This window comes from Globicephala melas, chromosome 1 (assembly GCF_963455315.2).
Source record: "Globicephala melas chromosome 1, mGloMel1.2, whole genome shotgun sequence".
In the NCBI taxonomy this organism is placed as follows: domain Eukaryota; kingdom Metazoa; phylum Chordata; class Mammalia; order Artiodactyla; family Delphinidae; genus Globicephala; species Globicephala melas.
The window spans coordinates 77,196,937-77,223,055 of NC_083314.1; the positions used below are offsets into that span (position 1 = coordinate 77,196,937).

At 47.1% G+C, this 26,119-nt stretch overlaps 1 protein-coding gene across 1 annotated transcript; it reads left to right on the forward strand.

Moving 5' to 3' along the window:
• The first annotated feature begins 18,642 nt into the window (after window positions 1–18,642).
• On the forward strand, window positions 18,643–19,702 carry S100A8 (S100 calcium binding protein A8). Its single transcript, XM_030841940.3, has 3 exons — window positions 18,643–18,724; window positions 19,190–19,352; window positions 19,503–19,702. Exons 2-3 carry the CDS (start codon window positions 19,212–19,214, stop codon window positions 19,629–19,631), a joined length of 270 nt encoding a protein of 89 aa, XP_030697800.1. The 5' UTR covers window positions 18,643–18,724; window positions 19,190–19,211; the 3' UTR covers window positions 19,632–19,702.
• Window positions 19,703–26,119: the final 6,417 nt, after the last annotated feature.

Here is a 26,119-nt window from a genome sequence, read left to right on the forward strand (position 1 = left end):
GGGGAGATGCATGGGTGAGATGGCGGTAGAAGGGGGTGGCAGAGAGAAGGCTTGAGATGGGGGAAGGCAGTTCAGCTGTCACTCAAAACCTGTCACCCAGATGGCACCTGTATGGAGGCCAAGCCTACACCTGGGCCCCCTTAGAGCAGATCACTTCCACTTGGCAGTCGGTTATTTCCTTACAGTAAAGGTATTCCTACTACTTCTCTCTCACCTCTCACCCATCACCCAACCCATTTAAAAATCCTCTATCAGCTACATTCTTTCTTTCTTTCTTTTTTTTTTTAACATCATTATTGGGGTATAATTGCTTTACAATGGTGTGTTAGTTTCTGCTTTATAACAAAGTGAATCAGTTATACATATACATATGTTCCCATATCTCTTCCCTTTTGCGTCTCCCTCCCTCCCACCCTCCCTATCCCACCCCTCCAGGCGGTCACAAAGCACTGAGCTGATCTCCCTGTGCTATGCGGCTGCTTCCCACTAGCTATCTACCTTACGTTTGGTAGTGTATATATGTCCATGCCTCTCTCTCGCTTTGTCACAGCTCACCCTTCCCCCTCCCCATATCCTCAAGTCCATTCTCTAGTAGGTCTGTGTCTTTATTCCTGTCTTACCTCTAGGTTCTTCATGACTTTTTTTTTCTTAAATTCCATATATATGTGTTAGCATACGGTATTTGTCTTCCTCTTTCTGACTTACTTCACTCTGCATGACAGACTCTAGGTCTATACACCTCATTACAAATAGCTCAATTTCGTTTCTTTTTATGGCTGAGTAATATTCCATTGTATACATGTGCCACATCTTCTTTTTTTTTTTTAACATCTTTATTGGGGTATAATTGCTTTACAATGGTGTGTTAGTTTCTGCTTTATAACAAAGTGAATCAGTTATACATATACATATGTTCCCATATCTCTTCCCTCTTGCGTCTCCCTCCCTCCCACCCTCCCTATCCCACCCCTCCAGGCTGTCACAATATCCCTGTGCCATGCGGCTGCTTCCCACTAGCTATCTACCTTACTACGTTTGTTAGTGTGTATATGTCCATGACTCTCTCTCGCCCCGTCACAGCTCACCCCTCCCCCTCCCCATAACCTCAAGTCCGTTCTCTAGGAGGTCTGCGTCTTTATTCCTGCCTTACCCCTAGGTTCTTCATGACATTTTTTTTTCTTAAATTCCATATATATGTGTTAGCATACGGTATTTGTCTTTTTCTTTCTGACTTACTTCACTGTGTATGACAGACTCCAGGTCTATCCACCTCATTACAAATAGCTCAATTTTGTTTCTTTTTATGGCTGAGTAATATTCCATTGTATATATGTGCCACATCTTCTTTATCCATTCATCCGATGATGGGTACTTAGGTTGTTTCCATCTCCGGGCTATTGTAAATAGAGCTGCAATGAACATTTTGGTACATGACTCTTTTTGAATTATGGTTTTCTCAGGGTATATGCCCAGTAGTGGGATTGCTGGGTCATATGGTAGTTCTATTTGTAGTTTTTTAAGGAACCTCCATACTGTTCTCCATAGTGGCTGAACCAATTCACATTCCCACCAGCAGTGCAAGAGTGTTCCCTTTTCTCCACACCCTCTCCAGCATTTATTGTTTCTAGATTTTTTGACGATGGCCATTCTGACTGGTGTGAGATGATATTTCATTGTAGTTTTGATTTGCATTTCTCTAATGATTAATGATGTTGAGCATTCTTTCATGTGTTTGTTGGCAGTCAGTATATCTTCTTTGGAGAAATGTCTATTTAGGTCTTCTGCCCATTTTTGGATTGGGTTGTTTGTTATTGAGCTGCATGAGCTGCGTGTAAAAATTAATCCTTTGTCAGTAGCTTCATTTGCAAATATTTTCTCCCATTCTGAGGGTTGTCTTTTGGTCTTGTTTATGGTTTCCTTTGCTGTGCAAAAGTTTTGAAGTTTCATTAAGTCCCATTTGTTTAATTTTGGTTTTATTTACATTTCTCCAGGAGGTGGGTCAAAAAGGATCTTGCTGTGATTTACGTCATAGACTGTTCTGCCTATGTTTTCCTCTAAGAGTTTGATAGTTTCTGGCCTTACATTTAGGTCTTTAATCCACTTTGAGCTTATTTTTGTGTATGGTCTTAGGGAGTGATACTTTTACATGTATCGGTCCAGTTTTCCCAGCACCACATATTGAAGAGGCTGTCTTTTCTCCACTGCACATTCCTGCCTCCTTTATCAAAGAAGAGGTGACCATATGTGCGCGGGGTTATCTCTGGGCTTTCTATCCTGTTCCATTGATCTATCTTTCTGTTTTTGTGCCAGGACCATACTGTCTTGATTACTGTAGCTTTGTAGTATAGTCTGAAGTCAGGGAGCCTGATTCCGCCAGCTTCGTTTTTCGTTCTCAAGGTTGCTTTGGCTATTCGGGGTCTTTTGTGTTTCCATACAAATTGTGAAATTTTTTGTTTTAGTTCTGTGAAAAATGCCAGTGGTAGTTTGATAGGGATTGCATTGAATCTGTAGATTGCTTTGGGTAGTAGAGTCATTTTCACAATGTTGATTCTTCCAATCCAAGAACATGGTATATCTCTCCATCTATTTGTGTCATCTTTAATTTCTTTCATCAGTGTCTTATAATTTTCTGCATACACGTCTTTTGTTTACTTAGGTAGGTTTATTCCTAGATATTTTATTCTTTTGGTTGCAATGGTAAATGGGAGTGTTTTCTTGATTTCACTTTCAGATTTTTCATCATTAGTGTATAGGAATGCAAGAGATTTCTGCACACTAATTTTGTATCCTGCTACTTTACCAAATTCATTGATTAGCTCTAGTAGTTTTCTGGTAACATCTTTAGGATTCTCTATGTATAGTATCATGTCATCTGCAAACAGTGACAGCTTTACTTCTTCTTTTCCGATTTGGATTCCTTTTATTTCCTTTTCTTCTCTGATTGCTGTGGCTAAAACTTCCAAAACTATGTTGAATAAGAGTGGTGAGAGTGGGCAACCTTGTCTTGTTCCTGATCTTCGTGGAAATGCTTTCAGTATTTCACCATTGAGAGTGATGTTGGCTGTGTGGGTTTGTCATATATGGCCTTTATTATGTTGAGGAAAGTTCCCTCTATGCCTACTTTCTGCAGGGTTTTTATCATAAATGGGTGTTGAATTTTGTCAAAAGCTTTCTCTGCATGTATTGAGATGATCATATGTTTTTTCTCCTTCAATTTTTTAATATGGTGTATCACGTTGATTGATTTGCATATATTGAAGAATCCTTGCATTCCTAGAATAAACCCCACTTGATCATGGTGTGTGATCCTCTTAATGTGCCGTTGGATTCTGTTTGCTAGTATTTTGTTGAGGATTTTTGCATCTATGTTCATCAGTGATATTGGCCTGTAGTTTTCTTTCTTTGTCACATCCTTGTCTGGTTTTGGTTTAAAGGTGATGGTGGCCCCGTAGAATGAATTTGGGAGTGTTCCTCCGTCTGCTATATTTTGGAAGAATTTGAGAAGGATAGGTGTTAGCTCTTCTCTAAATATTTGATAGAATTCGCCTGTGAAGCCTTCTGGTCCTGGGCTTTTGTTTGTTGGAAGATTTTTAATCACAGTTTCAATTTCAGTGCTTGTGATTGGTCTGTTCATATTTTCTATTTCTTCCTGATTCAGTCTTGGCAGGTTGTGCATTTGTAAGAATTTGTCCATTTCTTCCAGATTGTCCATTTTATTGGCATAGAGTTGCTTGTAGTAATCTCTCATGATCTTTTGTATTTCTGCAGTGTCAGTTGTTCCTTCTCCTTTTTCATTTCTAATTCTATTGATTTGAGTCTTCTCCCTGTTTTTTCTTGATGAGTCTGGCTAATGGTCTATCTGTTTTTTTTTATCTTCTCAAAGAACTAGCTTTTAGTTTTATTGATCTTTGCTATCATTTCCTTCATTTCTTTTTCATTTATTTCTGATCTGATTTTTATGATTTCCTTCCTTCTGCTAACTTTGGGGTTTTTTTGCTCTTCTTTGTCTAATTGCTTTAGGTGCAAGGTTAGGTTATTTATTCGAGATGTTTCCTGTTTCTTAAGGTGGGCTTGTATTGCTATAAACTTCCTTCTTAGCACTGCTTTTGCTGCATCCCATAGGTTTTGGGTCGTCGTGTCTCCATTGTCATTTGTTTCTAGGTATATTTTTATTTCCTCTTTGATTTCTTCAGTGATCACTTCGTTATTAAGTAGTGTACTGTTTAGCCTCCATGTGTTTGTATTTTTTACAGATCTTTTCCTGTAATTGATATCTAGTCTCATAGCGTTGTGGTCGGAAAAGATAGTTGATACAATTTCAATTTTCTTAAATTTATCAAGGCTTGATTTGTGACCCAAGATATGATCTATCCTGGAGAATCTTCCTTGAGCACTTGAGAAAAATGTGTATTCTGTTGTTTTTGGATGGAATGTCCTATAAATATCAATTAAGTACATCTTGCTTAATGTATCATTTAAAACTTGTGTTCCCTTATTTATTTTCATTTTGGATGATCTGTCCATTGGTGAAAGTGGGGTGTTAAATTCCCCTACTATGAATGTGTTACTGTCGATTTCTCCTTTTATGGCTGTGAGTATTTGCCTTATGTATTGAGGTGCTCCTATGTTGGGTGCATAAATACTTACAATTTTTATATCTTCTTCTTGGATTGATCCCTTGATCATTATGTAGTGTCCTTCTTTGTCTCTTGTAGTAGTCTTTATTTTAAAGTCTATTTTGTCTGATATGAGAATTGCTACTCCAGCTTTCTTTTGGTTTCCATTTGCGTGAAATATCTTTTTCCATCCGTTTAGTTTCAGTCTGTATGTGTCTCTAGGTCTGAAGTGGGTCTCTTGTAGACAGCATATATATGAGTCTTGTTTTTGTATCCGTTCAGCCAATCTGTGTCTTTTGGTGGGAGCATTTAGTCCATTTACATTTAAGGTAATTATCGATATGTATGTTCCTATTCCCATTTTCTAAATTGTTTTGGGTTCGTTATTGTAGGTCTTTTCCTTCTCTTGTGTTTCTTGCCTAGAGAAGATCCATTCGCATTTGTTGTAAAGCTGGTTTGGTGGTGCTGAACTCTCAGCATTTGCTTGTCTGTAAAGGTTTTAATTTCTCCATCAAATCTGAATGAGATCCTTGCTGGGTAGAGTAATCTTGGTTGCAGGTTTTTCTCTTTCATCACTTTAAATATGTCCTGCCACTCCCTTCTGGCTTGCAGAGTTTCTGCTGAAATATCAGCTGTTAACCTTATGGGGATTCCCTTGTGTGTTATTTGTTGTTTTTCCCTTGCTGTTTTAATATTTTTTCTTTGTGTTTAATTTTTGACAGTTTGATTAATATGTGTCTTGGTGTATTTCTCCTTGGATTTATCCTTATGGGACTCTCTGTGCTTCCTGGACTCGATTAACCATTTCCTTTCCCATATTAGGGAAGTTTTCAACTATAATCTCTTCAAATATTTTCTCAGTCCCTTCCTTTTTCTCTTCTTCTGCAACCCCTATAATTCGAATGTTGGTGCGTTTAATGTTGTCCCAGAGGTCTCTGAGACTGTCCTCAGTTCTTTTCATTCTTTTTTCTTTATTCTGCTCTGCAGTAGTTATTTCCACTATTTCATCTTCCAGGTCACATATCCGTTCTTCTGCCTCAGTTATTCTGCTATTGATCCCATCTAGAGTATTTTTCATTTCATTTATTGTGTTGTTCATTGTTGTTTGTTTCATCTTTAGTTCTTCTAGGTCCTTGTTAGCTGTTTCTTGCATTTTGTCTATTCTATTTCTAAGATTTTGGATCATCTTTACTATCATTATTCTGAATTCTTTTTTAGGTAGACTGCCTATTTCCTATTCATTTGTTATGTCTGGTGGGTTTTTATCTTGCTCCTTCATCTGCTGTGTGTTTTTCTGTCTTCTCATTTTGCTTATCTTACTGTGTTTGGGGTCTCCTTTTTGCAGGCTGCAGGTTCGTAGTTCCCGTTGTTTTTGGTGTCTGTCCCCAGTGGCTAAATTTGGTTCAGTGGGTTGTGTATGTTTCCTGGTGGAGGGGACTAGTGGCTGTGTTCTGGTGGATGAGGCTGGATCTTGTCTTTCTGGTGGGCAGGTCCACGTCTGGTGGTGTGTTGGGGTGTCTGTGGCCTTATTATGATTTTAGGCAGCGTCTCTGCTAATGGGTGGGGATGTGTTCCTGTTTTGCTAGTTGTTTGGCATAGGGTGGGCAGCACTGTAGCTTGCTGGTCTGGTCATTGAGTGAAGCTGGGTGCTGGTGTTGAGATGAAAATCTCTGGGAGATTTTCGCCATTTGATATTATGTGGAGCTGGGAGGTCTCTTGTGGACCAGTGTCCCTAAGTTGGCTCTCCCACCTCAGAGGCACAGCACTGACTCCTGGCTGCAGCAGCAAGAGCCTTTCATCCACATGGCTCAGAATAAAAGGGAGAAAATGTAGAGAGAAAGAATTAGTAGAAGTAGGAAGAAAGAAAAAAGGAAGGAAGGAAGGAAGGAAGGAAGAAAGAAAGAAAGAAGGAAAGAAGGAAAGAAAGAAAGAAAGGAGGGAGGGAGGGAGGGACAGTGGGAGGAAGGAAGGAAGGAAGGAGGGAAGGAAGGAAAAAAGAAAGAAAGAAGATAAAGTAAAATAAAATAAAGTAAAATAGGGCTTCCCTGGTGGCGCAGTGGTTGAGAGTCCACCTGCCGATGCAGGGGACACAGGTTCGTGCCCCGGTCCGGGAAGATCCCACATGCCGTGGAGCAGCTGGGCCTGTGAGCCATTGCTGCTGAGCCTGCGCGTCCGGAGCCTGTGCTCCGCAACGGGAGAGGCCACAACAGTGAGAGGCCCACGTACCACCAAAAAAAAAAAAAAAAAAAAGTAAAATATAATAAAGTTATTAAATTAAAAAATAATTATTAAGAAAAAAATTAAAAAAAAAGAAAAAAACCGACAGATAGAACCTTAGGACAAATGGTGGAAGAAAAGCTATACAGACAAAATCTCATATAGAAGCATACACATACACACTCACAAAAAGAGGAAAAGGGGAAAAAAATCATAAATCTTGCTCTCAAAGTCCACCTCCTCAATTTGGGATGATTCGTTGTCTATTCAGGTATTCCACAGATGCAGGGTACATCAAGTTGATTGTGGAGCTTTAATCTGCTGCTTCTGAGGCTGCTGGGAGAGATTTCCCTTTCTCTTTTTTGTTCTCACAGCTCCCGGGGTTTAGCTTTGGATTTGGCCCTGCCTCTGCGTGTAGGTCGCCGAAGGGCGTCTCTTTTTTGCTCAGACAGGATGGGGTTAAAGGAGCCGCTGATTTGGGGGCTCTGGCTCACTCAGGCCGGGGGGAGGGAGGGGCACGGAGTGCAGGGCGAGCCTGCGGCGGCAGAGGCCGGCGTGACGTTGCACCAGCCTGAGGCTCGCCGTGCGTTCTCCCGGGGAAGTTGTCGCTGGATCACGGGACCCTGGCAGTGGCGGGCTGCACAGGCTTCCCGGAAGGGAGGTGTGGATAGTGACCTGTGCTCGCACACAGGCTTCTTGGTGGCGGCAGCAGCAGCCTTAGCGTCTCCTGCCCGTCTCTGGGTTCCGCGCTTTTAGCCGTGGCTTGCGCCCGTCTCTGGAGCTCCTTTAAGCAGCGCTCTTAATCCCCTCTCCTCGCGCACCAGGAAACAAAGAGGGAAGAAAAAGTCTCTTGCCTCTTCGGCAGTTCCAGACCTTTTCCCCGACTCCCTCCCAGCTAGCCGTGGTGCACTAACCCCTTCAGGCTGTGTTCACGCCGCCAACCCCAGTCCTCTCCTTGCGCTCAGACCAAAGCCCGAGTCTCAGCTCGCAGCCCCGCCCGCCCCGGCTGGTGAGCAGACAAGCCTCTCGGGCTGCGAGAGCTGGTCGGCACCGATCCTCTGTGCGGGAATCTCCCCGCTTTACCCTCCGCACCCCTGTTGCTGTGCTCTCCTCCGCGGCTCCGAAGAGCCCCAACCCCGCCACCTGCAGTCTCCGCCCGCGAAGGGGCTTCCTAGTGTGTGGAAACCTTTCCTCCTTCACAGCTCCCTCCCGCTGGTGCAGGTCCCGTCCCTATCCTTTTGTCTCTGTTTATTCTTCTTTCTTTTGCCTACTCAGGTACCTGGGCTCTTTCTTGCCTTTTGGGAGGTCTGAGGTCTTCTGCCAGCGTTCAGTAGGTGTTCTGTAGGAGTTGTTCCACGTGTAGATGTATTTCTGGTGTATCTGTGGGGAGGAAGGTGATCTCCGCGTCTTACTCTTCCGCCATCTTCCCCTCATCTCTCTATCAGCTACTTTCTATGCACAGGATAAAGTTGCAACTCTAGCTCGGCACACAGGGCCCTTTGCATTTTGTCTCCATCCCACCTCTCCAGCCCCGTTTCTTCCAGCTTGTCATGATGTACCCTGTGGACTTCATCCCCTAAGCAGGCCACTCTCTCTCATGCCTTTGTCCATGCTGTTTCCTCTGTCTGGAGTGCCTGGTCCTCCACGCGCCTCCTTGCAACCAAATTTTGCAAGTGCCGTGACAAATAGCATCACCCTAAGGAAATCTTCCTCACCTTTCCAGGCAGAAGGTGCTCCTTGGGTGCCCAGGGTACCCTGTTCATGCCACTAAATTAGTAGTGTTCACAGTGCTTCTTGCTGGTGTGTGACTCTGTCCCCTCCACGCATCCCCGTCCTGTGAGCCGGCCCCATGTCTTACTCTTATTGCCTAGAGAGGGCCAGGTGCTCGAGAAATATTTGTTGGATGAGTGAATGTGCTTCATGACTGTGGAGTCTGGGGGTTCGCTAATTGGGGGAAGACATCCCAGGAAGATGTATTTAAGTTGTGTGTCTGACTCCACCCAAGCCCTGGAGCTGGGATGATGAACTCTGAGGCACGAAGATGGATAACAAGATCTTCTGTGGTTCTGAGATGTTTCAGGCCAGGCGCTAAGGTCAGGTGGGTCCCTGAAACTGACTGAGTTAATTGTAGGAGGCAAGTGTCACGTGATGGCATCTCAGGGATGCAATTTAGACTCAGTCATGCTGCCAGGAACCTGCGGAGAGTCACAGCACTGGCTGCCATAATTGGAGGCACCGTGGATGGGCAGCATGCGGGACTGGGCGGTGGAGCCTGTGCTCCCACAACTGCCTCCTTCCTGAGCACAGGGGAATCTCTAGGATAAAACACAGATTGGGACGGTGGATTCGCAGCAGCCTCAGCCCAGCAGTGACTGAGGTCAGCACCCCGTCCAAGAGAGCTGTAGGGGTGGGCTGGGCTGTTTTGGGTCTGCACAGGTCCAGGAAAGCAGAGAGGGGCTGCTTACCCATTTTGGAGGATGTGTGCCGTGTAGATGGATGTCCCAACAGCATAACTGTGGCCCCGAAGGGGTTAAGGGCCCCAAATTATAAGCATGTCTTTGGGGTTGTTCCCAAAGGCATTGGTTGAATCTAGCTGGAGGTGGTCATTTGTGTGATTTGGGGAAATTTACTTAACCTCTCTGGATTTCATTTCCTCCTCAGGAAAATGAGGGAATGATGCCTCCCTTACAAGGTCATTGTGAGGATTACATGGGATGCTGTATATAAGGGGCTTCTCCCAGTGCCTGGCTGGCTCTGTAAGAGTTGGAACCAGTTGTCGTGAGTCTTACCTGCCCAGAATCCAAGGAGGACAGCTGACCCGACAGGATAGCCCTGCCTCCCGAAAACAGGGATCTCATCTCCAAAAGAAGTGGGGAGTGGGGGGTTGAGGGCACCTGTCCCTCACCTGTGCAGAACACCAGGATGGGGCTTCAGGGGGATGGGAGAGGCTGCAGTGCCCCCGCCTGCCCCCGCCGCTGGGCACTGAACAGCGTCAGCGCACAGAAGTTATGGGAGGCCGCGGGGCCATGCAGATGGCACACAGACTCCTTCAGAGAGGGTCACGGCAGGGGTAGGAGAAAGATGGGGATCCCTGTGCAGTCTGTATTCAACCAAGAAAGGAAAACAACATTTGAACAGGCCTGGTCTTTGGGATGGTGTAATTATTTCAATATTCTGTTTGTGGTACAAAATAGTCTATGGTAGTGGGGATCTTGCCTTCTCAAGAGGTTTAAAAATATTTCCACTGGAAAACACCATCTGGCTTCGAAGAGTCCAGTGTTTTCTCATTCTTGATTTCGGGGACTCCTAAGCTGAGGGCAGGGTTGGGGGGTGAAGAACACAGCTCCTGTCCCCTGGAAGACTCCCGTCTCAGGGAAGGGACAGAGCCCTGTCCTAAGAGTTCACAGCAAAGTTTCCTGCAGGGCAGGGACTCTGAGCCAAGTTTGCAAGGGGTCAGATGGAGGGCAGGGAGGGCTCCTGAGACAGGTTGGGCAGAGGATTCTTGGAGGAAGTGCCCACCTGCTGTGGCCTGGCCTCAGTGTGGCCTGCTGTGCTGTGCTCTCTCCCAGATTCTCCACTGTCCCCTGCTGCTCCCCCACTGCATCTCCAAAGCTGCCCCTGTGCTGGGCCCAGGCCCAGCCACCATGACAGACACACCAGTGGAAGAATTCCTCTTCCAAATCATCCACTGCTACCACCAGTATGCGGCCTGGGAGGGGGACTTGGAGACCCTGTCCCTGGAGGAGTTGAAGGCCCTACTCATGGACAACGTGCCCCGCTTCATGGAGACCTTGGTGTGTGGGGTCTGAGGTCGGGTGGGGATGAAGTAGGGGGTTGGTTGAGGGGTTGGAAGTGAGTGGTGAGAGTGCAGGTACAGCTGTCTCCCAAGAGCATTTCCGCCTAGGGGAGGGGGCTTGAGGGAGGGTGGAGGGCAGGATCTGCGGTGGGGGGAACATGGCCCAGCCCAGCCTTATTTTCTGTCTTTCCCTGTCCTGAAACTTCCTGCCTGAAACTTAGTCCTAACCCCAAACCTGTTTATTCTTCTGCCTGACCTGCTTCTGGCGAGAACGGGTCCTAAATCTTCCCTCTGCCCACAGGCCAGTTCAATCAGCGCCTGGCCCCAGGACTGCCCTTCTCCTGGGGTTTGCACAAGCCGCTCCCCACTTCCCCCCGGAACCTAGGCTGGGCTCAATCACCCTCTGCAGGCCGGTGCATCTCCTCTGTCATCAGGCCCAGCCCCATGATTACTGGGCTCCTTGGGGACTGCAAGCCCGGTGGAGTGTCTGTGGGGTGCTGTCCTCGGCCCTCGGTGCCCAGCCCCGGCGGGGTCTCTGGACTGTTATGTCCAGAGGACTTCAGGTCGTGCCCGACTCAAGGCCCTGCATTCCAGGAGAGGCACCTCCTCTGGTCACTTCTTGTGTCCCCTGACTGCCTTTGGAACACCTCAGAGGAGACAGACTTGCCCCCAGTTTATTGGAGTGTAGCCATGAGGATCACTAAGGCAGGGGCTAGGGTGACTTTTTAGTCCCTGTTTCTAGGGAGACCTTTTTCTTTCCAGGGCCAGTTGTTTATGTCGTGGGGCTGGGCAAGGACCCTCAGACCCTGCACTCGGGGGCTCACAGGGCAGACATAGCAGCCTGGGCAGGAGGCTGAGATGAGGGAAGCCGGGGTGAGCCTGCCCAAGGCCGTAGGCCTCCAGTTTCCCGGGTCAACCAGCTTTGCAGAGGAGATAAGATTATAAGAAGTAGATGGTGGGGCAGTGGGGGAGTTGGAGGGGGAGACCTGCCATGAGGATGAAGGTCGCCCCCAGGCCCACAGCTGCTTACGGCTGCAGCGACGTCCTTCCTGGAAGCTTTCTGAGAACGTCACGCCGGCTTCCCCATGCCCATCAGCCAAAGCCTGTTGAAAGCTGCCTCACCCACACTGCCGAGCGCTCCACCTTGTCCTCACCTGCCCTCTGACCCCTGGCTGTCCCTTCCACTTCAAATGCTCCTTTCCTCCCTACACCATCCCCAGTTCTCAGCCCTGAGGACCACCTCCTCTGGGACATCCTGGCCAGCTCCGGGGCCCACGGCTCTGGCCTTTCCCTTGATCTATCCCTTCCATAGGTGACATGGGCCCAGTGTCATAAACAGTTCCTGGGCCGCTGCCGCAGCATGCAGACATGTGACCCCGCCTGGTGCTGGCCCTGAAGCAGTGCTGCAGATGCAGACACGAGGGGCGGTGGGCTCTGCCCTGGGAGCTCCCAGTGTGGAGGAGGTGGGCACAGCTCTCCACCCCGAAGCCCCTGGGCTGGGCTGTCCCTGCAGGGGAGACAGGCTTAAACAGCCTCCGATGGTGGACGAATGTGGATTGTGTTGTGGGGTGTGCAGTCAGCCAGCAAATGGAGCCCTGCCCACACCCTCTGTCTCCCATGCAGCCCCAGGTCCAGTTAGCTGAGGTGCCCACCATGCCGCTGCCTCTTTGGCCGGATTCTGCCGCATAGGCTGTCCTGGCCACTGACTGTTTGAGTGAGGAGCTATGTCCTGCAAGCCCCCTCCAGGCAGGGCCAGGCCACAGTCCCCCACCCTGTCCTCCCACCAGCAGGCAGCGGAGGGCCTGGCCATTGCTGCGGGGTGATGCCTGGGTGCGTGGTTGACCCTCTGTCCACCCCTCAGGGCTGGAAGGAGCCGTACTCCACCATGGAGTTGTTCCGGGTGGCAGACTAGAACAAGGACAACCAGATCTGCTTTGAGGAGTTCCTCTACCGCTTGGGCAAGCTGCTGAAGGACTACCATCCGCAGTTGCACCAGCAGCTGTGTGCCAGGCACAGCGCCCAACAGACTCTATCAAGGGGAGCACAGACAGCCTCCCCACAGGGGCCAGCTGGGGAGCAGGCACGACCTGGCTACGGGCAGCTGAAGGGACAGCTCTGCCGTGTGTGTCTGTGGTAAGGACAGCTGTGAGGGAAGAGAATAAAGCAACTTCGTAAACATTTCGGGATGTTGTTGAGTTCCTGGTTCTGGGCATCTGCTCCAGGTCCAGAAAGAGGAGGTTTTGTCCTACTTTGAGGATCATCCGTTTTGGGTGAGAGACAGCCCCTGCCCCCAGGAGCCCCTGTCTGAGCAGAGAGACAGAGCCCCTGCCCTCAGCTTTCAGTCTGAGAGCAAGTAGTCTCTTCTCTTGGGGAGCTGGGTCCTTGACAAGGAAGCCAGGCCTCACCAGTGATGTTCTGATCAGTCATTTACTACACACACATGACTGAATACAAGTTAGGAGGGCAGAAGTTCTTCCAACTTCAAAAGAGAGTCCTAACAAAGGTGCAGCAGTCTGGGCCTGGGAAGGGGCCGGGACAGGGAGGGGAAGATGACACTGGTAACTGACATCGGGTGGTAGGTCTGGGCCAGTCTGGGAGGGAAGATTGTGAGGTGGATTTTTCCCACTATGAGTTAGAGATGGGGTCAAGGGCAAAGCCAGCAATGCAGCCTTTCAAAGGGAAGAGTGGAGTGGGACGTGGGTGACTGTCAATCAGGGAAGGCTTCCTGGAGAAGAGGAGGGTTTGGTGTGGTTTTTACTAAGGAAAAAATGATGAGGGATGCGGGCGTTTTTCTGAATCTGGGCTATTTGTGACTCCCTGATCCCTCCCTGCTGAGATCTGCCCCTGCCCTGTTTCTGCGTTGTTTGTTTTTGTCTCTCCCTGGGAGCCCACGAATCTGATGCAGAGTCTCTTGGGGAGGTCTCCTATGCCTTTAAGCCCTGCTGGGTCCTTCTTGGCAGGTTTATTCTCTGAGGATGGTCTGAGGACCCACGTCCTGAGCGCATTGTGATAGAAACGATGAGTTTTAGAAGAATAATGGGTAATCATCTGTGTTGCTCCCCTGTGTAGATGGTTGGGGGTGTCATCTAAGGGACTTGGTTTGGTTCCCTTTGCCAACTGGGTCTGTGAACCAAACATGGGGCGCAGTGCTCTGCAGGCCGAGCCAGGGACCTTTGTTCCTGATCAGTGGAGCTTGGAAGCAGGCCTGCCATGGATGCCCGTCCACGCTTGCCAATCCCCAGTGCTCGCCTTTTAAAAGTCAGCAGCCCCCCTCCCCCATTTCCGTCTGGACTTCCCCTGTGGAGGTGCCTGTCCTGCTGCATGGAGGTGTGTTGCTGTCTGTGTCCTCCGCCAAGACAGGCACCACGTCCTGTCGTCTCCGTGTCCCGCACAGGGCCCGGCATTGTCACACAGAGCGTGCTCAGGGAGGGAGTGATGCAGGGATGGTGCCTGCTGATTGGAATCCCATGACCCAGGTCTGTGTTGCCTCCTGCAGGTCGCTTAGTCACGTCCAGAGACTTGGAGACAGTTGGCCTGGTGACTCAGGACAGCCTTGCCCCAGGCCCAGGTGGGTCTTCCCTGCCTGTCTCACCTGAAACGTGTTGTGTCCTACAGGCTTTGAGTATGAAGGGGCGGCTCAGCCCATTCCTCCTGCCCCTCCCCGGAGGGTTTCTCCACCGACCCTGTGGGCTCTCTCCACATTTCCTTAGCCGCAGGCAAGAGCCTGGTATTGGGACACGCAGCTGGGACTGAGCTGTTTCTTGTAAACAGGTCTAGGTTCCGCTCCCCAGTGGTTGCCCCATGTCTGTCAGTCTGATTACAGGAGCTGCCTTTTCCCCCATGTGCTTACCCAATTCCTGACACCCTCTCCTGCCTGGTCAGCTCAGCCTGGTCCTGCTCTCCTCGAGGCCCCCAAGGCTGCCTGTCCAGGGGGAGCATCTCTGGGGGCAGCATTTCATGGCCTCGCTGGTCAGCAGGCTCCATGGACAAGCACATGAGGCTGGAGGGGGTCATGGCTCATGTCTTCCTTGCTGGACCTGGGGCTTTGTTTTCCTTCCTTTCTGGATGAAGAAAGCTGTCTCCACAGGGACATTCTCAGGGGAGTTGCTTCAAGGCAGGCATCTCCCAAGGGGTCTGGGGTCTGGGAAAAACATCATCTTCATCAACCTCACCATCAACCCCCTTGAAAGAGGTCAGCGTGAGCTCCATGCCGGGCTAGTGAACAAAGCCGAAATAGAATCTCAGAAAAAGCGACCCTGTTGTTCTAAAGTGTGCTTTTTGGCACCTAAGCACCAACACAAAGCAGAATGCATGCCCAGAGGACCTTAGGTGACTCCCCGTGCCTCAGTTTTCTCATCTGTCACATAGGGATAATTGTACCTGTGATGTCCATTTCACAGGGTTATCAAAAGAGTTAGTGGATGTAAAAACACTTTGAAAATATGATGCGCTATTTGGGGTAAGATGGTATTGTGCCAGGCCATATAGAAGGGGCCTGGCAAATAATAGGTATGCACCAACTGCTTGACCATTGGCTGAAAACTTGTCATATTAGATGTCGGAAACAGCCCTATTTTCCTGTCAAGAGGTTGACTAGCCAAGGAAGGTAGACTGCATTTGGTTGACGGATCTATATCCTGTCTTGTTCCAAAAACCACTTAAAGTGGCTGGGTATGACAAAGGGAATTTTTGCATTGGGTAAGGGCTAGATCAATGTTCAATTTTGCATTCACTTATCCCCTCAGTAAGTATTAACTGAGCCCCTAGTAGGCACCAGGCCCCGGGATGTGATGTGGTTTCTGCTCTAAAGGGGCTCCCAGACCTAAAAAAAAGACAGGCAATAAACAGATGAACCCTAATACAGCAGGGCAAATGCTGTGATGCAGAAGGGTTTGGTAGCATGGAGGAGAGAAGAATTAACTCCGTGTTGATAAGGGTGGGGGAAGGAGAGTCAGGGATGGATGAGAGCAGATGGTGCCTGGGCTGGGGCAGGAAGGATGAGGATGACTTTAATGGCAAAGAGACATTCCAGGCGGGTGCAGAAAGTAGATGCTGTCACAGCGGGTCATAAGCCGCCTAAGTCCTTTGATGCACCAAATGTTGTATCTCTGTGGGCCTCAGCTTCCTCTTCTGTAAAGTGAGAATTATGATAGAACATAACTCATAGGATTACTGTGAGGATTAAATGGTCTGATGTAAGTAAAGCACTTGCAGTGATTCCTGGTGTATGGTAAGAACCCAGTAAATACTAGCTATTATTTTGCTATTTGTTCTTATTGATTGTTGTTGCTGTTATAGTATATGCCAGGCACTGTGCTGGGTCCCAGGGAGGCAGAGGTGGATGAGCCAGTCTGGGTCCTCGAAGGTTCACAGCCCAGCTGGGGAATCAGACATATGTACAGAGCAGTAATCACGCTGTACACTCACACAGTGCTTGCTTACTATGCGCTGCTTTAAGCACTTCACACATTTTTTTTTGTGTGTGTAAACTTTAATTAAAATATAATGCAAATTAATGAAAGCCCACAAATCATAAATATTTTTCATCTATTATTAATCCTCACAACAACACTATCAGGTAGATTTTATTTTTTTTTAGGTGGAAGTGTTTCGAATTTTAAAATATTTTAAATTGTGATAATATACAAATAACATAAAATTTACCATTGTAACCATTTCTAAGTGTCCAGTTCAGGTGTGTTAAGTGTACTCACGTTGTTGTGCACCCAATCTCCAGAACTCTCATCATCTCGCAACTGAAACTCTGCACCCAATAAACAATAACTCCCGCCCTCCCCCTCTTCCTAGACCCTGGCAATCACCATTCTACTTTCTGTCTCTATGAGTTTGACTACTCCAGGTACCTCATATAAGTGGAATTATACGGTATTTGTCTTTTTGTGTCTGTCTTATTTCACTTAGCATAATGTCCTCAAGGTTCACCTATGTTGTATCATGTGTCAGGACTTCTTTCCTTTTTAAAGGCTGAATAATATTCCATTGCATGTATATACCACACTTATTTATCCATTCATCTGTGAATGGACACTTGGGTTGCTTCCACATTTTGGCTATTGTGAATAATGCTTCTGTGAACATGGGTGTACAAATATCTTTTTGAGACTGCTTTCAATTATTTTGGGTATATACCCAGAAGTAGAATTGCTGGATCACATGGTAATTCTGTTTTTAATTTTTTGAGGAACACCATACTTTTTTCCACAGTGGTTGCACTATTTTACATTCCCACCAGTAGTACACAAGGGTTCCAATTTCTCCACATCCTTTTCAATATTTGTTATTTTCTGTCTTTGTTGACAGCAGACATTCTAATGGGTGTGAGGTGGTATCTCATGGTGGTTTTGATTTGCCTTCCCTAATGATTAGTGAGGTGGAGCATCTTTTCCTGTGATTGTGGGTCATTTGTATATCTCCTTTGGAGAAATGTCTATTCAAGACATTTGCCCAGTTTTCAGTTGGGTTGTTTGTTTTTTTTGGAGTTGAGTTGTAGGCTTTCTGTATTCTGGATATTAATCCCTTCTCAGATATATGATTTGCAAATATTCTCTCCTATTCTGTAGGCTGAGGGTAGACTCTATTTTTAATCTCTACTTAATAATTGATGTAACTAAAGCACAGAGAGGGTAAGTAATTAGCCCTAGGTCACACAGCTATAAAGTTAATGACAAAATGGAGCCCAAAGGGCTGTAGAAACATGGAGAGAGAGGCTAATCCTATCTACTTCCCCTAGGAGGCGGTGATGGCCTAGGCCTTGGGGGAGAACAGGGTAAATATTTGTTGAATGCATGAAGGAAGGAGAGAGGCGAGGAGTTTTCTCAGCAGAGTCATGTTCTTGTCAGATCACACTCTGGGAGCCTGATGCTCTGGGATCCGGTCTGGGCTTTGACACATCTGCACTGGGAAACTCTGGAGGAACCACTTCACCTTCCTGGGGGCTTGACTTCTGTGTGTGTAGACTGAGTGGGCTCTGCCCCGCCTTCCTGATAGGCATGTTCTGAGTATATTAACAGGTTATGTGAGTCTGAAGGGCTTTGTAGCAAGAGAAATGCACCACAAATCTTCAGTGTTGGAAACCAGTTCATCTGAGTGGCATTTTGTTGGGTGGGAGAGGGACTTGGTCCTCCTGAAATATGGGGGGAATTGGCCACCTCCTCTTCTCCTCCTGGGCACGAAGCACTTCTGCCTTCTCCAAAGATGCCCTCCTTCTCCTCCCCCCACCCCTCATGGTCTGGCTCCTCTTCAGCCCAGGCTCCTGGGGTCAGAGGCACACAATCATCCGAGAGAGGGTTGAAGGGTCCCTGCTGTTCATGCAGAGGCTCAGTGCCTCATGCATACAGTGGGACCCCAAGCCAGCTTCCGTCTCCCGGGACATAGTGCACCTCCAGCTTCACAGAGCAGGAGCATTGTGAAGGGTTAGGGGCAGCAGCAGAGAAATTGATTTAGGCCTTAGCAGCACACGTCCCCACCAAGTCCAGCCACACACAAAACAACAGTAGAAATATTCCACCTTTCATTACTAAAATCCAGCAGCCATGACAAGTGTTCTTAACCTTTTAGGGGCCTTTGGACCCTTTTGAGAATGTGATGAAAGCTATGGAGGAATGAGCTTATACTCATGCACTCAAAATGATGCACTCAACTTCAGTTCCATTTCCGAGATGCACAGACTGGCCACTAGCCACGGGAATAGCCACAGCAACCGTGGGAAGGACTCAGAAGTGGGCATCCTGGTCGACCAAGCCAGGGGTTGCTAGCAGCTTACAAGAGGAGTCCTCACCATGCCGTCTTCCTGATTTCTCCTGCTGTGCATCCCTGCCTGGCAAAAACCTTCCTCCTTCTACCTTTCCTGTGCTCCCCCCACACCGCTCCAAGCTCCGCATCAGAACTTTTCATTCTGTGCAGTGATTGCCCCACTCACCTTGTTGGGAAACCAGAGGCTGTAGCAATCCTCAAAGGGAGCTGCTGCCTCTGAGTGGTCTGAGGTCCTGGGCAGCTGGCCAAGCCTCGTTGCTATAAAAGGGAGCCGACACTCAGCCCTGCATATCTTTTGTCAACTCTGTTTTGGGGAGGCCTGGTAAGTGAAACTGCCCCAGTCTGTCCCACACTTTGGGCTTCCCCTGGGGAGGGTTGAGGAGTGCAGCAGCCTTCTCTGAGGAGGGGAGAGAAAGCTCGGGGAGGTCTGGACTGAGTCCAGGGCTCCCGGAAGAGAAGCGTGAGCCAGGGCTGAAGAAGGAGCCGGGTGCTCTAGTATTTTTGGGTGAGGGCACGTTTGATTCCCAAGCTGGGCCCTTCCTGGGAAGCGGCTGGGGGCATGGGGAGAGCTGGCAGTAACTGTGTGTGTGTGTATATATACCCTGCTTCCTTCCACATCCTCATCCACGTCGTCCCCCACTTCCCATCATAGCCGTAGCCCTATGCTGGGTTTAGTTATCTGGATGGTACCATCCAGGGCAGAGCCATCCCTTGGAGTATGAGCCTTCAGAGTGTCCCCCTAGGCACCCTCCCCATGTCGGGGTTGCCCGTGTGCTCTGTCTTCCAGGTAGGGCAAATCCTTGGGCACTATGCTGACGGACCTGGAGACTGCCATGAACTCCCTCATTGAGGTCTACCACAAGTACTCCCTGGTGAAAGGGAATTACCATGCCATCTATAGGGATGACTTAAAGAAATTGTTAGAGACGGAGTGTCCTAAGTTTATGACGGTGAGGAGGGGCTGGGAGTGGTCGGGGTTCTCTGCTCGGCTCTGATGACGCCCTGGGTCACTGGTCCCTGACGTTGCCCTGTGCAGACAGCCATGCCTCAGGTTCCCTGAGATCTTTACACCCTGGCTTCTTTCTCTCCAATCTTCACAGAAAAAGGATGTAGGCACCTGGTTCAAAGAGTTGGACATCAATGAGGATGGTGCACTTAACTTCCAGGAGTTCCTCTCACTGGTAATAAAGGTGGGCCTGGCAGCCCATGAAGACATTCACAAAGAATAACAGAGCTATAGAGCCCTGGGTCTGGTCCCCTGGACTTGTCCCCTCAGAGTAATAAAGTAATTGATACCTCAGGCCTCTCTTGGTTTCTTGCTTTTCTCTTGTGGAATGAGGCTCCTGGGGGTTGGAGGGAGGGTTGGAAAACCCAAGGAAGGAAAACAAACCTCTGTTGCCTCCACTCCCCATCTCTCACGAGCCCTGTGTGCTTACTGCTTGTCTCCTTTCTTCCCCGTGTTCTCCCTAAATGATTCCCAAGGCTCTTCCAGCCCCACGGTCCTGAGTCATGGGTTCCATTGACTTAAGGATTCTACAGAGTCCAACACACTATAGCTGTTGATTTTCCTACTTGTTCCCAAATGGGTGATATGAGAACAGGGTGACGTAACGAAAGCTCATCGTGTTCTCTAAGTTGTAATTTCCAGCTAATTATCTTAGATGTAACTTTTAGGAAATCAGGGAGATAACTATGTAGAAGTGTGTCTGTGTGTGTATGAGAGAAAGAGAGAGATTGATTCTATGTGTGGTGTGAATTTAGGTGGATGCTTAGAGTTCTAACGAAGTAACACTAATAAGCCCCCTAGCTCTACACTTGTAATTTCTCCTTAAGAGATTTTGGAAGCTTTCCTTCTCTCTCCATTCTCAACCTCCTAACTTGATTAAATAATAAAGGAATGGGCAGATAGGCTAATACATTAATAAAGATCAACTCAAAGAATAGGGTACTCAAATGCTTCCCTTTGGGTTGAATGCTTTGGTAATCAGTGACTTATCTAAAATAATCTCCCCATCATTACACCGGATTTCCAAGGGTCTGGGGAAATGGGAGGGCCAGAAGATGAATGGGCACCTCTCACCAGAACCCAACTCCCAAGTTGAGTTTCCATGTTGTGTCTTGGGACATTTTCTGTTGTCCCCACTTAGGTGATGGGGCGGTGGTGTTAGTAATGGGGAAGGGGATTGGGAGCTGTCACCAGAATCTCTACACCAGGGGTTTTAACTTGGTCTACGGTATATCTCTGGAATGGAATCAAAGTTGAATGCATCATTTTGAGTGTATATGTATAAACTCATTCCTCTGAGTCTTTCACTATTTTTTAAAAAATATTTATTTATTTATTTATGGCTGCATTGGGTCTTCGTTGCTGTGCGCGGGCTTTCTCTAGTTGTGGTGATGGGGACTACTCTTCGTTGTGGTGTGCAGGCTTCTCTTTGTCATGGCTTCTCTTGTTGCAGAGCACGGGCTCCAGGCGAGTGGGCTTCAGTAGCTGTGACACGTGGGCTCAGTAGTTGTGGTTTGCGGGCTCTAGAGTGCAGGCTCAGTAGTTGTAGCGCATGGGCTTAGTTGCTCTGCTGCATGTGGGATCTTCCTGGACCAGGGCTCGAACCCATGTCCCCTGCATTGGTAGGCAGATTCTTAACCACTGTGCCACCAGGGAAGCCCTTCTTTCACTATTAAAAAAGGGTCAAAAGACCCCTAAAAGGCTAAGAACACTTGTCATGGCTGCTAGATTTTAGTAATGAAAGGTGGAGTATTTCTACTGTTGTTTTGTGTGTGGCTGGACTTGGTGGGGACGTGTGCTGCTAAGGCCTAAATCAGTTTCTTTGCTGCTGCCCCTACCCCTTCACAACGCTCCTGCTCTGTGAAGCTGGGGGTGCACTATGTCCCGGGAGACAGAAGCTGGCTTGGGGTCCCACTGTATGCATGAGACACTGAGCCTCTGCATGAACAGCAGGGACCCTTCAACCCTCTCTGGGATGATTGTGTGTCTCTGACCCCAGGACCCTGGGCTGAAGAGGAACCCGACCCTGAGGGGTGGGGGTGGGAGAAGGAGGGCATCTTTGGAGAAGGCAGAAGTGCTTCGTGCCCAGGAGGAGAAGAGGAGGTGGCCAATTCCCCCCATATTTCAGGAGGACCAAGTCCCTCTCCCACCCAACAAAATGCCACTCAGATGAACTGGATCCCAATGCTGAAGATTACTCACCCCAGATCACAGGGCTTTTCCTTTGTAGTAGACTTTACTTATATAGAAATGCAAATGAACAGGGAAAGGTAACAGCTTAAACCCTTATTCACTGACCAAGGCTTTAATTACCAACCAATTTTATTTTCAGCTAACATATTAGTGAAAATATTTGGCAGCCAGCAGAGGACTAAGATTGGGACATAAAATGGGATGGGGGGGTCTAGTCATCAGATATGGAGATGGGCTCCTTCTGGGCAAGCGTGGGAAGGCTAGGGACAAAATTACTTCCTTTTCATCTTTCCTGAAGGATCACTTTATCTATTCCCCCAAGCAAGAGCTTCCACCTAATTCAGGAGTGTGAACCCACTCTCTGCATTGAGGAAACTCTCATGCACTTCTCAGAAGCATCTTTCAAGTTGAGATGCTGGCCCAAATGTGGCCCAGGCATAAAAAGATGGGAAGGGTTGGTAGCGTTCATCAAGCAGCATCCCAGGCTTCGCTCAATATTTAGGGAATATAATGGGTGAATGCACAAAAGGAGAGAGCAACCTGATTCTGCCTCTCAGTTATCCACATTGATGGTGGTGGTGGTGGTGTGTGTGTGTGTGTGTGTGTGTGTGTATCCGAGTGTGGGTGAGGGGCAACATATCCCAGTGCCTTTCTCTCTCCTTGAAAATGCGTTGTTAGACTTGCTGTTAATGGATCCTTTGGGGGAGATTTACCATTATTAACTGTTTGCCATTAGTTGAAAGTCCAATGAGTCTGCTTTCTCTGAGTCCTCTCAGAGGACCATGCAGAAGGTAGCCCAGAGTGCCCTTTGGAGTTTCACCATAAGTGATGGGCCACTGGTTGTGAAGAATTGCATTGACCTGGAGCTATCAAATGGTTGATACTCAGGCTCATGGTTGGACATGGGAGGTGGCCCAGCTGGCACTGGCCACCTGGAGAATGAGGTGGAGGTGAGGGAGGCCATCCTTGGAAGGTCCATGGAGTAGGCAGGCTTGCAGATGGTAATTTACGAGCAAGGCTGTGCCATTACAGGACCTACTGGGCAGAGTCAGACGGGCTTGTAGCACAGCGCAAGATAATCTGGTTTCCTGTTTCCCCAGCTACAAAAGAAGAACAAGGCGGCGGGAAGTTGAGAAATAAGTGGTGTAGCAGGAAGCCTCATGCAATATTCGAGCCCACAAAGGAGACGTTGGCTCACCAACTGAGGCAGATCTGGCCACTAAGACTTCCGGGGCCTTAGAGTATGACCTGTCTGAAATCCCACTTCTCCACCCAAGACTCCTGACTTCAGCCAAGTGTCTCACAATTGTGACAAAAGTCTTAAAGAGCGTGGGGAATATCTGGAATTGGGCAACTGGCGTCCAGCAGCTGAACACAGAGCTTATTCCAGTGGAAAAGACTTCCCCGTACATCCCTCCACTTGGGAGCCAGAATGATTCTGGTCGGGTCCAGATACCAGCCTATCTTCTGGCCTCCTGACCTAGGGAATTCATCCTAATTTCATAGGGGCTGAGGAGGGGAGGGAAAGTTGCTAACACTTACTGGGCTCCTTCTAGTTGTTGGTGTGAAAGGAAAAAAATCATCTCAAACCTAGAGAAAGACAAACAGGATCTTTCTGTGATTTATGTCATAGGGTGTTCTGCCTATTGCTTAGATCTCATGCTAGAGATCTAAGCAATCATGCTTAGATCTATTGCTTAGCTCTCATGCTAGAGTCTGCCTGAATTGAAGCAAGTCCTTGCTACTTGTTAACCTTCTATCGTCTGACACTCTTGGGGAATGTAACATGGTCGGCACAGTATATTTGATTAACAAGTCACGGTGGATAAAGAAGTAGGCAGTTTACATCTGCTTGATGGGGTAATATGATTTTATAGCCTGGTAGAGATGTTAAACTCCTGTTTTAATTTTTATCACCCTATTGAAAGTTAAAAGAGTCATATTTTAAATTACGAATCTTACTTAGGCATTCCTTTCCTGAATGTCTTTATGTATTCTCAAATATTCTTCAAACCAGCTTTAAAAACCTTCTTTGCTGATTCTCTCATTAATGAATTCAAACAAGAATTTTGACATGGGCCCACTATATTTGTTGATAATTTTGCTTTTAAGCACTAGACTTTGTGATAGCTTATCCTGTAACAATCTTATAAGACACGTAATTATTATTTCCATTTTGCATATGAGGAGATTCCGAGAAGTTAAGAAAATTGACAGAATTATTAATCTGGCAAATGTCAGAGCTAGGATTAGATCTGTGGTTGTCTCCAGATGAGAAACCCTGGTTCAGACATGAAAGCACTTTCTTCTAGCTGATTTCCATCCTGTGAGTGCAGAGGGCCTGCCCTTCCTCTGCTGGCCTTTCTGGTCTCTTTGAGGACCAGAAGGGTGAGGACCCCCTGAAGGGTCTCTACCATCCAGGGGTGAAGAGCAGGGCCCCAGGTGCCAGAATGAACTTCTCTCTTGGGCCTCTTTCTTCTGCCCAGGAGCTCACCCTGCCTTGGGGCTGAATTACTGTGGTGTTTTTTTTTTTTCCTGGTATGAGCAATCCTCCAGACAATGACTGTAGAACAGAGGATTGACATTTTGAGGTCTGTAAGCTCTTAGGGTTTGTGCCTCCTTCTGGGTTGGGGACCTTCCTTCCAGTCTTAGGAGTGGTGGAAATTCTCATGTGAATAATTCTCATTTGCAAAATCACAGTCTGAACTGGCTGCTAAGATCAGGGCATAGACTTTTATGATCTGTACCCATTCAAATGATCTGTACCCATTCCTCTTTCTTTGGACAGAAACCTCCTCTTCTTCCTCCTGAATAGGCCTCATTAGCAGCAGAAAGCATGGGACTATCTTACAGCCAAAGCCAGAGGCTCTGCATCAACCTAGCCCAGCAAGGGCTCCATCCAGTTCAACTTGCTCAGCATCTTGTTTTGCTATGGCACACGTTTCCCCCCCTGTGCTTTCTAGAGCAAAATATCTAACCCAGATAGGATGCTCCGGATTTCTTTCCTGCTTTGGTCCTAGAAGCCTCAATGATAATGTGTATCTATTAAGACCCAATCATAAATGTCATACTTAATGGAGAAATTTATCTCTTTTTTTTGAAGTATAGTTGATTTACAATGTTGTGTTAATTTCAGGTGTACAGCACAGTGATCAGTTATATATACATATATATCGATTCTTTTTCAGATTCCTTTCCTTATAGGTTATTACAATATATTGAGCATAGTTCCCTGTTCTATACACTAGGTCCTCGTTGATCATCTACTCCATATGTAGTAGTGTGTATATGTTAATCCCAAACCTCCAACTTATCCCTGTCCCCCATTTCCACTTTGGTAAACCAAAAGTTTGTTTTCTGTCTGTGGGTCTGTTTCTGTTTTATAAATAAATTCATTTGTATCATTTGTTTTTAGATTCCACATATAAACAATATCATATGACATTTGTCTTTGTCTGGCTCACTTCACTTAGTATGATAATCTTTTGGTCCCTCCATGTTGATGCAAATGGTACTATTTCATTCTTTTTTATGGCTGAGTGATATTCCATCATATATATGTACCACATTTAAAAAAATTTTTTTGAATATGCTTTTTTCTTTAAACATCTTTATTGGAGTATAATTGCTTTACAATTGTGTGTTACTTTCTGCTTTATAACATAGTCAATCAGTTATACATTTACATATGTCCCCATAGCTCTTCCCTCTTGAATCTCCTTCCCTCCCACCCTCCCTATCCCACCTCTCTAGGTGGTCACAAAGCACCGAGCTGTTCTCCCTGTGCTATGTGGCTGCTTCCCGCTAGCTATCTATTTTACGTTTGGTAGTGTATTTATGTCCAAGGCACTCTCGCACTTTGTCCCAGCTTACCCTTCCCCCTCCCCGTATACTCAAGTCCATTCTCTAGTAGGTCTGCATCTTTATTCCCATCTTACCCCTAGGTTCTTCTGACCAATTTTCTTTTTTTAAGATTCCATATATATGTGTTAGCATACGGTATTTGTTTTTCTCTTTCTAACTTACTTCACTCTGTATGACAGTCTCTAGGTGCATCCACCTCACTACAAATAACTCAGTTTAATTTCTTTTTATGGCTGAGTAATATTCCATTTTTTATACGTGCCACTTCTTCTTTATCCTTTCATCTGTTGATGGACACTTAGGTTGCTTCCATGTCCTGGCTATTGTAAATAGAGCTGCAATGAACATTTTGGTACATGACTCTTCTCGAATTATGGTATTCTCAGGGTATATACCCCATAGTGGGATTGCTGGGTCGTATGGTGGTTCTATTTGTAGTTTTTTAAGGAACCTCCATACTGTTCTCCATAGTGGCTGTATCAATTTACATTCCCACCAACAGTGCAAGAGGGGTCCCTTTTCTCCACACCCTCTCTAGCATTTATTGTCTGTAGACTTTTTGATGATGGCTATTCTGACTGGTGTGAGATGATATCTCATTGTAGTTTAGATTTGCATTTCTCTAATGATTAATGATGCTGAGCATTCTTCCTT